Source organism: Simochromis diagramma, unplaced genomic scaffold (assembly GCF_900408965.1).
Source record: "Simochromis diagramma unplaced genomic scaffold, fSimDia1.1 OVJJ01000753.1, whole genome shotgun sequence".
NCBI classification, from domain to species: domain Eukaryota; kingdom Metazoa; phylum Chordata; class Actinopteri; order Cichliformes; family Cichlidae; genus Simochromis; species Simochromis diagramma.
The window spans coordinates 10102808-10120264 of NW_024387523.1; the positions used below are offsets into that span (position 1 = coordinate 10102808).

At 43.0% G+C, this 17457-nt stretch overlaps 1 protein-coding gene across 3 annotated transcripts in view; it reads left to right on the forward strand.

The window, feature by feature from the left end:
• Window positions 1-17457, forward strand: part of jarid2b (jumonji, AT rich interactive domain 2b) — a 109204-nt gene extending 91747 nt beyond the window's left edge. For 2 of the 3 annotated variants that reach the window (XM_040021359.1, XM_040021360.1), the window contains exons 7-18: window positions 1716-3168; window positions 5251-5855; window positions 7879-7971; window positions 8263-8381; window positions 8542-8612; window positions 8765-8879; window positions 9040-9145; window positions 9261-9443; window positions 10085-10215; window positions 10581-10767; window positions 14394-14501; window positions 14776-17457. In XM_040021359.1, coding sequence (XP_039877293.1) covers window positions 1716-3168; window positions 5251-5855; window positions 7879-7971; window positions 8263-8381; window positions 8542-8612; window positions 8765-8879; window positions 9040-9145; window positions 9261-9443; window positions 10085-10215; window positions 10581-10767; window positions 14394-14501; window positions 14776-15009 — 3405 coding nt within the window. In that variant the 3' untranslated portion in view covers window positions 15010-17457. The remainder of the gene's footprint in view (window positions 1-1715; window positions 3169-5250; window positions 5856-7878; window positions 7972-8262; window positions 8382-8541; window positions 8613-8764; window positions 8880-9039; window positions 9146-9260; window positions 9444-10084; window positions 10216-10580; window positions 10768-14393; window positions 14502-14775) is intronic. The other variant, XM_040021358.1, reaches the window with a different exon arrangement.

The window sequence follows — 17457 nt, forward strand, 5'->3', positions numbered from 1 at the left end:
TGTTTTCTAATGAAAAGCAGGGCTCTGTCATGTGTTGTGTACAAATCTGCCTAGCTGTGCTTTGAATGCATGACTTTGAAACATGAGAAAAAAGACATACAATAAAATCATGTTGGCTTGTATTTGAAGGAGCTTTCACTGGTATAACTACAGAGCCGTGATCCCCACTTTACCATTTCATACAAGCAAACAGGGATCTTTAACTCTTAAGATCTTAAGATTTCTTATCATTCTCACGTATAGGCTAACCAAAGAAGGTAAAAGTAGAGCCCTGACAGATATTAGCTTTTTGCCAATAGATATTGGTATTGGTACTAAAATAAAGTGTTTATACTTTGGCCTAGAGTGCAAGGGATGTTTTACTCCACAGACACCTCTAGCAGCTTTTAAGGTGGGATGAGAGGGGATAATGTTCTGAAATATGTATAGAGATGAAATACCTTTGGGGGGAAAAAAGAGACAGGCAGGAAATAAAGCTATGAAGAGAAATATGAGTGAAAGCTGGACAAATAATGGGCACATCAGAAAGAGCCACGCTCTAATGGGAAAATAGACAAAAAAACAGAACACAGTTTAACGTGTGCTGAGGCAGCTGTAGAGCTCTTTGAACTGAGGGAGAGGGTGGCCATGTTTCTTCCCACAGCTGCATCCCAGTATGCTAGCGGTGGAACTAGACACCACTGTACCAAACCTCAGATCTACAGCTGGTGGTTTAAAGACTTAAACACACATGGGCTCAATATACACTCACTTGCTTCTCCATACTTCTCCATCATGCGCATTAAAACACCTTTTTACCCCAAAAAATGAAGTCTGGCATTTTTAAAAAAAGCGATAGCCAAATAAAAGGCTATTTTTATACGTCCTGATGGGATTTTATTCCATCCCAGTGACCCCACCTTCTACCTCATACTGTCCAGCCATCTGCTAGCAGAAATCAAGGAGCCATCCCTGCTTTCCATTTCATGTCTGCCATCTCTCTCTCTCTCTCTCTCTCTCTCTCTCTCTCTACTCGCTCTAAGCTGTTGTTTATCTCAGGATGTAGTGGCTTTGGTTTTGGTTTGCACATATCCTTTGCTGAATCTCAGTCGTTGTGCTGAGAGCAGTCTACAAAAGTGCAGCAGATTTTAAAAGTATAGTAATCTAGACAGTTGATTGGCTCCCTAATGAATAGCGACGGTTTCCGCAAATAGCTTTGGTCTGACCAGCCAAATGTTTTACTGCACAGCTAGCATCTGAATGTTTGGCCTCTTCATAGCATGGAGTGTGGGTGCGCCCACGCCCCTGCATGTGTTGGCTTGTACATTCTGATAATTTTATTTTCTCTCCGCTCGCCTCTTGTGTGTGTGGTGTGTGTGTGTGGGTGTGTGTGTGTGTGTTTGTGGTGGTGTGTGTGTGTGTGTGTGTGTGTGTGTGTGTGTGTGTGTGTGTGGGTGGTGTGTGTGTGTGTGTGTGGGTGCGTGCGTGTGCGTGCGTTTTGGGAAAATCATTTATACTATGTTAGCTGTAATAGTGTTTTTAACAATGAAAGGAATCTGACCTGACAACAGCAGTTCTGTTCTGTTTAAACTCGGTCAGCATGCCACCCACTGTTGTTTCTTACAGTGAGTCCTTTTTCTAAAACAGACGTAGTCACATGGCTGTTGTAAGATTGGTCACTCTATGACATCTAACATGTCTCAATTGTCTCTCCCTGCTTCTTCTGTGCATCTCAGGTTTCTAAAGTAAACGGGCTGACACGGGCGGGCTCGGCACAAGCCGTCAATGGTGCCAAAAAGAGCCGCGACTTCCGACTGCCCTCAAAAACTGTGAAGAAGTACACAGCCACCGTGTCCAAGGGCCACGTCACCTACACCAAAGCCAAACAGAAAGAACTGGGCAAGAAAACCAAACTCAGCAGCAGCAACAAACACAACAGCGCCGCCTCGGCACCATCGTCAGCGAACAATCACAATCAGCACAGCCAGCCAGCAGCCAGCAATGGGCTGGCCAACTCAGGAAAAGCAGCGGCACCAGCCCACCACAGCAATGCAAAAACCCGCAAACAGGTGCTACTATCCAATGGGCTGCACAATGTGGCTGCCGGCGGCCGTCCCAACGGCAGGCTAAATGGGCAGCGGCACAACACCCTGGCCAAGGAGGATGCGCAGAAACTGTGCCAGCAGGGCCAGGGGGAGTGCCATGGTCGAGAAGGACTGCGGAACTCCAAGCGGCGTCTGGAGGTGCTGCTCAACTCGGTGGGGACGGGGGTGGTTGAGCACAAAGCCAAAACGCATGGCACTGAGGCCAAGAAGGCCAAGCTCCAATCCACTCCTTTGGAGACCCGCAGCAGCAGCAAGAAGGTGGCCAATCAAGAGAAAGCTACCACGCAAAACACCTCGTCTACCACTCCAATTTCTAATGGACACGAATCAGAAACACCCCCTTCTCCTAAACAAACTCAACCTGTTACCCCACCTCCATCTTCTACTCTCCCTCCTCAACAAACCCTGCCTCCTTCTACACCAGCAGCCAACGCGGAGCCGGTGAACCAGCGACCTAAGCGGGCATCGGCTGGCAAGCTGATGTTGATACGACAAGCACAGCAGCAGCAGAGCAGGTCTCATGGTCGGAGTGCCTCCTCCCCCTCATTAGGCCAGAATCACTCACCGAACCCCAGTCACGTCAGCACTACCTCAGACCCCCAACAAACCTCTGTGTCCTCCTCCACCTCTTCTCCTCTTACTTCCACCAACAGCCCTGGACAGCTCAAACCGGCAGCATTGCGGGCTGTTGACCGTGACAAGGAGTGGGAGCGTGAGAAAGAGCTGACGCGTCAGAAGGAACGCGAGCAAGAGAAGGAGTGGGAGCGCCACCGGAGTAAGCCGGAGGGCTGGGCAGCCCTGGGTGAAGTCCCCATTTTCCGGCCGGCTCCAAGGGAGTTTCAGGACCCCCTGGTGTACTTGGATGCAGTGAGGGAACAGGCCGAGGTGGCTGGCATGTGCCGTGTGGCGCCACCACCAGACTGGCGACCAGAGTGTAAGCTGAGCGAGGAGATGCGTTTTGTTACACAGGTGCAGAGAGTCCACATGCTGGGCCGGCGCTGGGGCCCCAATGTGCAGCGGCTGGCTTGCATCCGCAAGCACCTTAAATCTCAGGGCATTACCATGGATGAGCCACCTGTCATTGGTAAGTGAACACGCACATGTGTATGTGAATGTACAGTAGCAGTACTGTATGCTAGGGTGTTAAGTGTAAGATGCTGTGTTGTTTGTTTGGAGTTGACTTTTTTTTTTCTTTAGGGATGTTAAAGCTCTGCAAAATTGCAAGCTGCACCTGAACCGTCTAAAATGCTTAGTTGGCTGACTAAACCCTTGTTTGCAACACATTTGCAAAAATGCCAGCTTAGCATGCCCACAAACAAGGAGCAGCTGCCTCAAAAAGTCTTGACCATGATGATGCCACATGTGTTTTTTATTTATTTATTTTTTTCTGGCACAACTGAACATAAAAGTCAGAAGAGCTGAAGATCCAGTGAATTGTTGTTGTTTCTGGTCATACAGTGCTCTCATATTGCTGAAGGGGGAACTCAGAATTGCTGATTCTCTGTGTAAGCATGAAAAATAAATGGTGTGATGTGGTGCAATGACATAGTTTGTGCCATTTAGAATCATACGCTGATTTCTGTTGCTGCATTACTGAATTCAAGCACTGTTCATTGATTTCATTGTCAGATTGCCTGCCGACCAATAAGAACGGACTTGATTTTTCAGAAGGCCGTTAAAGAAACATGATATATGTTTCAGAGGGAGAAATGAGTGCAACAGCAATGTTATAGCATGAGAGAATATGATGTGATTTAGTTTTTATTTTTTCTATATGAAAGAATGTAAAGCTGTTCTATCATACTCCCGAATGTATTTATGAAACTGTAAATGAGCGTACTGAGCATATAAAGTATGTGCAGAGTTTGAGTGATGAGCGATAGGCCACAGGTTTCTTCCTGCACACTGTCACGTAGAACCAGAGCTTACTTTCTAAGAGTGATTATTAGCAAACAAGTAAACAGACATAAACACAAGCACACTCAACCCAGTCAAAACATGGCTATCCGCATCCCTCAATAAACAATTTCTTTATAGGAAAAAATGTGCAAGTACAGGTTACAAAATAGCAACATTTGCTCAGTACTTTATCGACGCACACACAGAGTATGGTTTGTCACCGACTCCTAATTTAATTTCTCCTGGATCCTGGTCTTTCACATGTTGCTGTTTATGGTGATAAGTACAACAAAGAAGATGATTTACAATCACAAAAACCTTTGTATTCTGCAGTTTAACTGTGGTTTGGCCTCCTTTGCTCTATAAAACTGTTTACTGTGACACTTATGCACTACTTATTGTTTCCGTTGATATCACTGGTTCTCAGAGAGCTTCAGCAGTATTCGGCCTGATTTGTATCTCGCAGTTTTATAGATGACAGCAACAATGTGGAACATATCAGAAAGGAGCCTGGCGGCCAATGAAAACAATATTTCTCTCAGATTGCTCAGTCACCTTCTATTTCTCATGATGACATAAGCGTTTTATGAGCATTTAAACAGCCTCGGGTCGGGACGGAAATCCAATGCGTGAGCTTTGTGCATGTGCAAATTCTCATGTGTGCAAACAAGTGGCTGTTTAGTTTTGCCCTGGTTGAATTTGTGCAGTCTCTTGTGCTGTGTGTAGCTTTTATATACAGCTGAATACAGATTAGAGCCAGGGCTAGAGTGAGGGCTGTTGGCCAGAGAAACCTGGCAGCCAACGGTCCACAGCGCAGCCAGCCGGGGTACCCTGGTTTCAAATGACTTCTTTTACTGTCCCCAGCAGATCAGTTCTACATTAACAGTAATTTGTGTCTGTGTTTGGCACAATGAAGGTTCAGATCCGTTTTGAAAGGTGGATTGGCTGTTTCAAATAAAATGAACTGGGCAGGAGGGAACGGCATGTTTAGCCAAAGGAGCAGATGACCCAAGATGGCATTCTTTTAGATTAGCTTGATTTCTGCGACTTTTTAAAAAGCGGAGTTTATATTAGTGAAAACTGCAAACTTCTTTATGTACACGACATTATTTTATGAGTCAAAATTGTTATTTTATGTCACTTTTTCATGTTAGCCTATGAAACAAATGTTCTGTTGAACGCACTCCAAAACCACCACTTGCCGCTGGTTTTGTAAGTGCTGCTCATGTTCTCCTCTTACTGAACCTTCCTTTTCTGCTCCATGCAGGTGGCTGCGAAGTGGACCTGTCTCGTTTTTTCCAGCTCATCAATGACATGGGCGGCATGCAGCAGGTGATGGACCTGAAGAAGTGGACCAAGCTCGCCGACCTCCTGCGCATCCCCAAGTCTGCACAGGATCGGCTGGCCAAGCTGCAGGAGGCTTACCTGCAGTACATCTTGTCCTACGACTCACTCGGTGCTGAGGAGCGCTTGCAACTGCAGACTGATGTGCTGCAGGAGAAAAAGGACCTGGAGTCTCGCCGCGGCCCTCTGGAGGGCCTCGCAGATTCTTCAGCGCCTGGCGCTTTCTCTCTGCCGCGCTACGAGCCCAAAAACGGGCTCGTGGGCGGGATAGTGGGAGGGGCAACAGGAAACCACCGCACCAATGGAGTGTATCACCATCTGAAGGAACTGGAGGCTCAGGTCAAAGCGGGCCGGCGCCGGCTCTTCGCTCAGGAAAAACAAGGCAAAGAGGACAGGCAGCATGCGGAAGAGCAGGAGGTGGAGGACAGGGGTGTTCTCAGTGACCAGCACAAATGTATTTACAAGGTGAGGATGAAGACGACACTTGCTGTTTATGGCACACATTTGAAGCATACAGACAAGAGGCACGTAAGTTTACCTTTTGTTATTGCTTATGCATACGTTTCTGCTCTCTGCACTTTTCTTGTGATAAGTCATTACATGCTGTTAACACCTTTTGTCTCTTATTGACCTGCTGTTTAAAGATCAGCTCCAAGGCATGGAAACGTGTGGCGTCTACCTTATTTCCTTATGTTATGGTCGCCCTTGGTATTATTTTCATACCACTTTGGCAGGCATTGTTGGGTTTCTTTTACTCCTTTGGTCCAACCTGATGTACATTGTCTTGTTTATATGGTAAATGTGCGGTTGGAGCGATCTTTTCTGGCCTGTCGTCAGTGCCAGAGCACTTTTTAGAGACTCTTCAGTGAATCGAGATATATATCGCTCATGAGGTGTAAACATTCAACACTTAATTTGACTGTTTCCTCTGTCACATCTTAAGCGACCAAATGTACACCCTGTTTGCTTGTGCTCTATATTGTTTTCAACAAAGTGGATTTCACTCGTAGACACTGTTGGGATGTTGTTAACCACACAGATGTGAGTGCCTATTGAATTTTCTTACTGTGCTCTTGGTAACAATATCGTGCTGTTAACTGCCACAGTTCGTGGTTTGTTTAAGCAAACCTCAGAAGTATGCACACCTGCTTTTACACAGAAATAGTTGGGCCATTGAAGTGAGGGGCCGACAGTTTTATTTTCTTGTGGTTTTGTTTTAATATTTCTGTGCAGCTGTGTTTGTTAAGGTGGTCTGTAGAGTTGCTCGTGCGTGTATTTGTGGACCACATAAGATGCATTTCCCCAGCCCGCTTGCAGGCCTGCTGATTATGGCTGGCTGAAAATGTAGGTCAGAGAAATGGCAGCCCCCAAAACAGCCCGCACCCATCCCCCCCACACTTCCAAAGCCCCGCCTCCACAAGCTTTCATAACCCTTCAGCTCCTTGCGTCCAGCCCTCTCCTCATGGCTTCTCTCCTTCAGCCCATGTCCTTGCTCTCAGCTATTTTCCCAAATATCCAGTCCTCTCCACAGCCCCCCGCCCCCACCCAGTTTCTCTCACTCTTGCCAAATTCTCTGCGTACCTACTCGACCCCCAGTAGTTTGTGCGCATGTGGAAATTTGAAATTATTCACTCTGTATGCACAAAAATGGGCCATGTGATTGTTTGTGTACATTTATTTTGAAGCAGCATCTTGGGTCGAAACTGTAATTAAACTTTCTGTGTTCACTCACTGCACAATACCCCACCCATCTCCAATCTGGATCTCATTTGATTTTTTTTCCTCTCCTTTCCTTTTGGTAACCAAATCCTTCTGTATGAACACCCCCCCCCCCCCCCCAACAAACGTGACCCCGTAGTTATACAAGTACTGCTCAGTGCACAGTGACATGTGAATGGCTGTCACTGTCCTGACTTGGAAGTCCTGTCAAAACGTGACTCATCACTTTTTTGCAGAGCTCAGATTTATGGCTATTATTCATTACAAGTGCCCCCCAAGAGGAGCTTATGTTTCACTTTTTCGATCGAGAGGACAAAGTGCACGTCAAGGGTGTAATTAACTGTAATTACACTGGGAAAAAGCTCGGAAAAAGCGCCGCTACTGAATGACAAAAAGTCTTGTCAGTGCACCAGACTGTAATTTAACTGCATTGTTTCACAACCCTGAAGCTAGTGCAATCATAAAAAGAACTAAGTCAGATAGTACTTGCAAACACATAAGAGGGAAAAAGAAGAAAAAAACAAAATGTCACTGTGAACATTAGGAATCCACAAGGTCAAACTTCAGCCTGGTCTGCACATCTTCAGGCTCAGAGTTGGCAGATTTATGGTCACCTTCAAAGATTCTGTGTAGCAGGGTGTCAGTGGGAGAGGGTCAAGTCCAGGGGAATTGTGTCTCACACTAACAAAGGGAGTAGAGATCCTTGTAGAAACACACACAGTCAGATATGCAATGTTTTATCCTTATCGCCCTCCATTTGACTTCTTGACTCATGCATCATGGGAAAAATAGATTCCACTGATGATTAATCTTAAATTCATGTGATTTGCAGGGGAAATCGGTGTCTTTGACCAACTTCTTCAGGATAGCGCGGAACACCATGACCATGTGCTTTAACAAGGAACCGTCTGCTGCTGAGGTTGAGGTTAGCATCCTGTCATCTTTATCAAACATTACCTTCATTATCTAAAGTAGTTTTCAGTGTTAAATCTTTGTTGTAATTACTTTTTTAAATGAGAAAACATTTAGCCCTATCAAATAATACATCTGTTAATGAAATCAAGCAGACCGTAACTTTAAGATCATTTTTAAAAGGTGAGTTGGTTTCTCCTCGATGTCAGCTACCAGCATGACTGACCATGAGGCACACCTGAATCCTGTACTCTGTTTCATGCATACTTTCTCTTACTAGTTTTCTGTTTTTGTCCTCTTGCAGCAAGAGTACTGGAGGATTGTGGAACAGAGAGATTGCCATGTGGCAGTGCATTGTGGGAAGGTGGACACCAGTACACATGGCAGTGGTTTCCCCACAGGAAAGTCAGAGCCATTTTCAAAGTAAGTGTTTCTCATCCATCTTGTGAGTTTGGGTACATTTTTCTACTTGCAGCAAAGTCTTTACCTGATCACAGGTCAGATAAAACTTTTTAACAGTCAAACTATCGGCTTCCTCAAAAGTCATTCTTATAAAAACGTCTTCTTTTCCTTCTTTCCTCAGACATGGATGGAACCTCAATGTCCTCCCAAATAACTCTGGATCCATACTGAGGCATCTGGGTGCTGTGCCTGGTGAGAATTATTTTCATAGCACAGTCTGTACGTTGCTCTACAAATGTAGATGGCCTGTGTTATCTTGATCACTCCAGATGTTTGAGCCGTTTCTGTTGTTTAGCCTGCAGATATTAATGTTTCTGTCTCACTTAACCTTCCTGTCTCTACAGGGGTGACCATTCCCTGGCTAAACATTGGCATGGTCTTTTCTACCTCATGCTGGTCTCGAGACCAAAATCGCCTTCCATATATTGATTACTTACACACTGGTGCTGATTGCATTTGGTAAGTATGCACAGAGGCGTTGTCTCGGTGTAAGTGTGTGCACCAAAAACTTGTTAATATGGTAAAAATGTGTAAAATTAGACGAGAGAACTAATAGACTTGAATAAAGGAAAACTAAGTGAAAAGTTTGAAACTGATGTCTGTGTGTGTGCTCGGACAGGTATTCTATCCCTGCTGAGGAGAAGGCTAAGCTGAACAAGGTGGTCCATACACTGCTTCAGGCCAATGGCACGCCAGGACTAGAGATGCTGGAGAAGAATATCATGGTAAGTCTATAAAAATCCATTCACATATATTTTAACTGGAAGGAAGCGATGCTTTTGATCCTAAAACTTTGCAGAGTCACTTGGAAATGTAACGCCGTTTATTTCACTCTTCCAGATATCTCCAGAGGTGCTGTGCCGTGAAGGCATCAAGGTTTATCGTACTGTCCAGCGGAGTGGCCAGTTTGTGGTCTGCTTCCCCGGTGCCTTTGTCTCTAAAGTGTGCTGTGGCTACAGCGTGTCAGAGACGGTGCACTTTGCCACACCACACTGGATGAACCTGGGTTACCAGGCCGCAAAGGTCAGCATCTAAATCAGGGCCGACAAAGCTGAACCAAAGACCATTTCGATGAATAATGACACATTTTACATCACTGTTTGTTTTCATTTCGCAACAGTGCTGTGGACTGCAGCTGTTAAAGATTCAATTTGGGTAGAGGTGATTAACACTGAAATGAACTTAATTCAGCCGGTGTTTTGACCTTTGAGTTCTGTTTCATGTTTGTGAGCGTGAGAGAGCTCCCGAGTAAACCTTTGGCTCGTTGGACTTCATTATAGCTGTAATAGAGGCGAGGAAAATGTTCCCCATTGTCATTATGGGCATAACAGTGATGGAAGTACATCTACCTTCAGCAATGCTATCATACCCACAGCCACATTAAGATTACCCTTCAGGGTAATGTGACATTCATAAAATGTGCTGCACTGTGGAGCACTGCCTGAAACACGCTCTTGCAAATTACAAACATTTTTAGTGAGGAATCATAGGAGAGGATGAGAAACATTGATCTTGGTTACACTACAAATATTCTTTGTTATACACTAAAGGACATTGTCAGCATTCTTGGAGTATATTAGACCACACCTTTATATTTTGGCTGAAAGCTGGACAAAAATAGATATTAAATGGCTGATTTTTTGTTTGTTTTTTTCCACTCACAGGACCTGAAATGTCGTTGTATAGCCAAACCATTCTCAATGGAGAAGCTACTGTATCAGATCGCCACAGCTGAGTCCAAGAGGGACAACGGCCTACTCCTCACCACCATCTCCACCCTTCTCAAAGACCTCAGGTATGATGCAACAACTCATACAAACGACAAACACGGCAAAGCTACAAATCCAGTTTTATTAGATTTCTAAAGATCGCCACATCAAACACTGCCTATTATTTATCAAACTTCTGGGTTTTGTTTGAGTCCGTTTATGTTCATAAGATAGGTGTGGTCTAATTCACCTTATAATGACTAAATGTACTGTTGTTGTAAAGGAAGAGGAATAAATTGTGATTGAAGTTGGCTATAATACTATTATATCCATTGTGTTACTGTACTGAGATCTGAGTAAGTGCCATTCTCTGTAAGCTCCACTCTGATAGTTTCCCCTTGATAGCAGCAAACTTACTTCTGCTCTCACTCAGAGTGTTTTTGTCCATCAGGAACATAGAGATGCGCCAACGTCAGGAACTTTACAAGGCAGGTTTGCTCTCCTCTGCCCGTTATGGCACACACGATGGCAGCCTGGGACCCATCGAGGGACGTAAGAAGCCTCGCGGCAAATGGCTGACACTGGAGTCCTCAGAGAGGCGCTGCCAGATCTGTCAACATCTCTGCTACCTGTCCATGGTGAGAGCACAACGCCCAGGGGTTTAACATGACAGTGTGTCAAATGTTAAATGGTTTGGGTTCAGTTTACCTGCAAAGGACTTCCTTCCTTCCTTCCTTCCTTCAAGTCAACATATTCATCCTAAATATTTATAAATGAAATCCTACATCTGGTTAGTGTGGCTGTAATTGTAGGTCTCTTACTACTCGACCTGCTTTAGTGATAATGTTTCGTATAATAATAGTACCTTTTTTGTTGTGCTGGAGGCCAGGCTTGGTGAATTGGAGGCATGGCTCCGCACCGTTGAAAGTAAACCTGCAGCTGTAATGGCTAGCCAGGCCCAAAGTAGTTTAGCTGTCACCCAAATGCACTGCCGGGAAGAAAGGCCGGCTGCTGCTGGAAGGAAGCGCAGTCCGAAAGAGAAGCCCTTGGTACGCAACTAGCACGTTCAAAATTCTAACCATGTGTTTTTTTCCACTCAGCGACACCTGCAGAGAAAAAAACTCTGGTCATTGGCAGCTTCATACTTAGAAACGTGAACCTGCAGACTCCAACAGCAGAGCATTTGTTTGAACTAAAGATAAACGTAGATTTACTTAGACTGTAATTCAGATTGAAAGTAATGGCATCCAGTTGTTTTAATCACAAGTCACTAAAACTAACATTGAGTTAGTGTGTGACTTTACTAACAGCGTCTTCTCCCCAGTCTGACCTGGGTTGACATGCATAGCTGGATGTTGTCTTTTAGCTGCAGGCTGTCTGGGTGGTGTCCAGCAAACAATATGGGCTTCGTGGGTAACTGGAAAACTTTCTGTGGAAAACGTGGTCTTTTTTTAGAGAGACTCCAACCATCCTACTATGGGTGGTGCAGCTCTCATCTGTATGAATGTTGCTGAATTTATTAAAAAACAAAAAACATGTGTTTGATTCTGGATGATCTATGCAGAGTCAAGCACAGGAAGCAGAGCTGCATTTGTAAGCTGTGTACACACTGGAAGGGTTTTGCAGCAACAGCAGAGATCACAGAAACAATATCTGAACAATATTTGGCGCGAAAACTGCTGACGACACAAAGTGGGAGGGATCTGCAATAGACTGTATTCAACTTCAAAGCGACCAGTTGAATAGACTATTAGTGAGAGTGAAGAATACAGTTGGTTGACGTATGACCTGGAAGTCAATACGTTAGAGGGTCACCTAGGCAACCGGAGCCTGAAAAGTCTGCATGCGACCAACGATCAGCTTCAAAGCGATGCACGATGAGTCTGAATCTGAATCAAATCTTTATTTCAAACATATTATTTAAAAAAATTATTTTTTGTTTATTAACAAAATGGTCTGTATTTTTTATATCACTTAGGAAAAAAATACTGACCTTGGAGGAAGCAAATGCTTACAAATTTCAACCCCTATTAGCAAATCGCTTCCAGTATGTATGCAACTTTACACGTCTCTCAGCAGCTTCCCTCCCCCTCCAAACTCACAGAGACCATCTGCTCCCAGAAATATATGAAAACTATTTCAATAGAGCAAAACAATTGAATATTGATTTATTTTTTATATTAGGACTCTCTCAAAGTCCCTGTTAGTAAATGATGTAATAATCGATCAACATGTTGATTTATTTTCTCTTACACTTTAAGTTTAAATGAAGGCAGTGATCTCTCACTCTAGTTTATTAATCCCACAAAGACTCAGACAGCTGTAATTATCCTTAGCCTTAAACAGTTGAACTGTAAAAGACAAAAAGTTTCTGTTGGCAGATTTATGCTTGTAGATGATGAAAACAACTTCAACGCTGTGTTTAATTCATTACTACCCTCAACTCAATATTTTAATCACATTCTTGATCTTGTCCCGACATATTGCATAGGAACTGAGCGTTTAATGTGTTTCTCAAAAAACCTCTTTTGTTTAAAATATGAATTACAGCACTCTGGAAAACATTTCTATACAGTAGATGTCTATACAGAGGATACGATAAAGGATATCTTAATCTTAATGTGTGACTCCCTGGTACAGTTCACACAGATGGTGGAAATTAGGGATCCGCTAATTTAGGAGACTGTCATCTGGCCTGGAAAAATAGCTTGATACCTTATGAAAAACAAGTCCTCAGTAAAGCTAGACCATCATGCTGTTTGTCACTGATAAGAGAAAAACAGGAACAGCCCCATGTTTCTTCTCAGCACTAGTCAGGCTAATCAGTTTTTCAGTTCTGTTAGCTATCAGTAATAATGACTTCACGAATTTCCTTTCAAATACAATTTTTACCATTATTGAAAAATGTCAGATGTCTGATATTTAGAGTGCTTCTTGCCAATTGATCTCACTGAACTAATTACTTCAAGTAAACAATCAACATGTCTGTTAGACCCCATCGATCAATCGAATCATATCTGATAGATCCCAATTTGTGCATGTACATGGGGAGTTTTCGTCGTACACTGAAGTTATTCATGGAGTTCCACAAGGTTCTGCCCTGGGCCCAATACTTTTTTTTTCTTTTTTAAATGTTTTTGTTTTTTTACGTTATATGTGGTTCCCTTAGGTTGTATTATTAGAAAACACTGCATACATTTTTGTTGTTATGCAGATGATACCAAGTCATATCCATCTATGAAGCCGGATGATTCAAAAAGATTTGGTAATTTCTTAATTTCTACTTAAGAAAAAACTGAGGTTATTGTATTTGACCTTAAAATCTCTTATAGCCATAAAGTTACTTTAGATGCCATTACCTTGGCTTCCAAAAACACAGAAGAATCTTGGACTAATTTTTTTTTTTAACTGGGATATATTGTTTAATTCGCACATTAAACACACATCTATTATTGGACTTTTCTAGAAGCTCCCTTAAAAGCCTTTAGGTGATTCTGAATGCCACAGCAAAGCTACTCACAGGGACTGGAAAGAGAGAGTGTATTTCTCCAATCCTGGCTTCTCTTCATTGGTGCCCCGCTAAATCCAGAGTTTAAGTTCGACTCTACCTGTGGTTCATAAAGTGTCCAGTATCAGATTCGACGATCCTGAAGCATCACTTAGTTATGCTGCTAAAAGCTGCTGAGGGACCATAATGCACTTGTTTTCCAGTGACCTCTTTTTCAATCCTGATGAATTTGTTTGCCAATTTTGCATATTAATTAACTTTTGTCTACTCTCTCCCGTAGCTTGTGCATTTTCCATGGTCTCTCTGTGCTCTCCTTTCTCTTCTTTCCCCTAACCCCCAACCGGTCGCGGTAGGTGGCTGCCCCTCCTTGAGCCTGGTTGTGCCAGAGGTCTCTTCCTGTTAAAAGGGAGTTGTTCCTTCCCACCGTCGCCAAGTGCTGCTCAAACGGGATCATCTGATTGTTGGGGTTTTCTCTATAGTATTGTGGGGTCCAGGACGAAGCGCCTTGAGGCAACTGTTGTTGTGAATTGGCGCTAGGAGTTGTTGTTTTTTTTTTTTTTTTTTTTTCAGTTTGTACATATTATTCCTGCAGTATGCTCTGTAAGTTAAAGGTAACTTACTAAACATACTTAATACTACTGAGATAACAGTATAAGCATGATGAGTATGAGACATTATAGAGATTTATCAATATTTCCACTTTTTCACTAAGAAAATAAATTCTTTGTTTTACTAAAAGCCTTTTTTTCCGTTTAGGTGGTTCGGGAGACTGACAATGTGGTCTTTTGTCTGGAGTGTGCCCTGCGCTATGTGGAGAAGCACAAATCCTGCAGAGGCCTTAAGATGATGTATCGATATGATGAGGTAAGCTGCCATTGTGTGGGTCTGCTATGCTTCCATTCTCCCTCTGTCCAGATGGGGGAGACATCAGCTAGCTTTTCACACCGCTACTGAAAATGTTTATACTGAGTTGTACCTGTGGTGTAATCAGACTTTCAAATTTTTATTTATGTTTTTTTTAACAGTAGACACACCTGTACTTTGCCATATTCCATTTTACCTTCTGCTCTTGATTTGTGTGCATTTGCTTCATTGCCACCTTTTTTCTCACTTTTTTCTGCTTCCTTTTGCCACACAGGAGCAAATCAACAGTTTGGTGAGCCAGGTGTGCGGACGAGCCATGTTGAAGAACGGAGGAAGCATCGACGCTGGAGGAGTCATTGTTAGTGGCGGAGGAGGGGACCCCTGCCACGGCTTAAGCCCTGCCAAAGCATCGCCAGCCAAGCGAGGACCCCGAAAACGCGCCACCGTAGAGGTGTCTCTGGCCCGCCTGTCGTCCAGCCACATGCCCAAGGCCGCTGCCGTGTCCTGAGGCGGGATGCCTCAACATTGCCACCCATGTGTGCTGTGCCCACATCCCACCACACCCCCTCCACTTCTCTGAATCCCCGTGTTTTTGTTTTTTCCACAGTAAGCAGGATCACTATCAAAACCGCTCCTTCTTCACCGCCCGATGTTAGAGATTGTTTTTGAGCTTTGAAGACCCCCCTTGCCTGACCTCAGTCTCCATCTCTTTAATAAGCAAGAGATTCTCCTCTCCTTTAGTAATGACAGGCTTGTTATAAGGAAAAGGAACTAAAAAGAGAAAAGCAAGATGTCTTTTTTGCACTAGTGTGAAAGAAGAATTTGTTTTTATTTTGGATGATTTTAGAACACACACACCTCTCTCTCTCCGAGTCAATATTGAAAGCATTAAGTATAATGTTCACAGACTTGACAGGCCTCATTTTACCCTTTAGCTCCACCTCCACCCTTCCTCAGCTGATAGGAGGTTACAATAATTACCTTTTTCTTGCATCACTCTTTCCTGCCTTCCTCTCACCCATGATACTGATACATCACATGTCCCTCAACTGTGAACACAGGAGGAATGAAAAGGCGGCCTTCCCCCCCACTCACCACCGCTCCCTCCCTCCCATGATTTTGTGAAATGAAAATGACATCAAGTAGTTGCCCAAAGTTTCTCTCTGTCCTTTATTTGAGGAAGAGGAATCACTTTTAATGTATTCTTGATGCAGTTCCTGCCTATTTTTTCTTTCTTTTTTAATGAAATGTGGGTTGGAGATGCAAGGTAAAAAAAACTTGAAAGACAGATGATGTTGGTTTACTGTTGGTTGGCTACAATTTGTTTTTGTTTTTTTCCCCCAAGTTCAGTTTATGAATCTTAGCTTTCTTTTTCCGATAGTTTTGTTTTGTCGTGAGAAATTTTCTGTGTATATTTTTTATTTTTGTCATCATTGTGGACGTTTTCTTTTTTGTTTTCTGTTCGTCGGCGGACGTGAGAGGGGCAGAGCTGCAGCTGCTTGACCTGTGAAAAGGTCACCTCACTTCCTTGTAGTATGGAGGGATCCCTTCTTCACTAGCAAGTGGAAATGGTGCCTGATACTTAGCAAGGAGATCCATTTTATTGGTGCTGTTGGTTATAATTACTGTATAACAACACAAAATTCTTTTTAAAGGAGAAAAAAAAAATCTGGGGGTTGGCGCCTGCTATTGGTTCACTCTGCTAGCTCACGCGCCCCCCCGACCCCCACAGGGCAGAAAGGTTCGTCGGGCTTTTCTGGTTCTAGATGTGCAATCGTGTTAACATTCCATTCTTCCAGTCCTCTTGTTTCATCTGTACCAGTAAACATTAATATTATATTATATTATTATTATTATTATTTGGGGTTTTTTTAAGCTTTGTTGATCTAATGTGTTATCTCAAGTAGAGCCACTAGTCAAAGAGTGTAAAATGTGAAATATCAAATCCAAGTTTTTCTTTCTTCTACTGTCTTTTATTTTTTTATTTTTTCCCCTTTCCAGATATATTAGTGATTTTTTTTTCTTTTCTTTTTTTCTTTTTTTTTTTAAGAGCGGAGAAAAAGCCCAACGCAAACAAACATCAACTTTTTTTTGTACATAATCCTGTAAATTTCTTTAAATACTTGAGCCTTTTTTTCTGGGGTTGAGTAAGAAAGAAAGGAAGGACCAGAGAAAGAAAGTGTTCCAGAGGAGAGTGGTCGATGAAGAAAAAGCCTTACGTTTTTCCCTTTCTTCATCCATGTGAGTTTGACGCTTACAGGGTTGCTCTGGTAAATGTGTATAAAAATTTTAAGTGCTGCTTATATCGCTAAGAAAGAAGATATCGAGTAGCCAACGACTGCCCCCGCCCCCCCTTTACCTGCCCCGCCTCCTCCCTGGCCTCCTGATCTAGTTTTGTTTGTTTAGCTTTACTTTTTTAAAGAAAAGGGAAAAAAATGATATGTTCACACAAAAAAATGGGTTTTTACATTTTCATTACTGAAAATTCAACAAAAATGTAGTAGCTACTCATGTTGCACTGAGCTTGCCAGTGGTGACTGTCAAGGAAAAAAAAATCCTATAATCCAGTTTGTTGGTTGTTGTCCCTTGCAGAAGACTGAACTGTTTTAGGACTATTTAATGACATACCAAGTCGGGTGTTTTCAACATTTAAAAAAAAAAAGTGGTTGTCAAGTTTTTATGGCCTTACAATATATTTTATTCAGATGGGATTTTCTTTGTTTGTCCTTCAGTTATTTTTTTTCTTTGTTTTTTTTTTCCTTCCTTTTCTACAGTATAAACTACTTTGCTCACAGTGGGGTCTTTGGTGACTTAATTTATTTGGTAACTCGGCCTTTCCCTTCATTCGGAAAGAGAGTCTCATGTTGGTTAAATTGACTGTTTTTTACTTTTGCAGTTTGTACTTAAGGTTTAATAAAAACTTACTGACAATTCACTGTCATTTCTTTCCAACCTG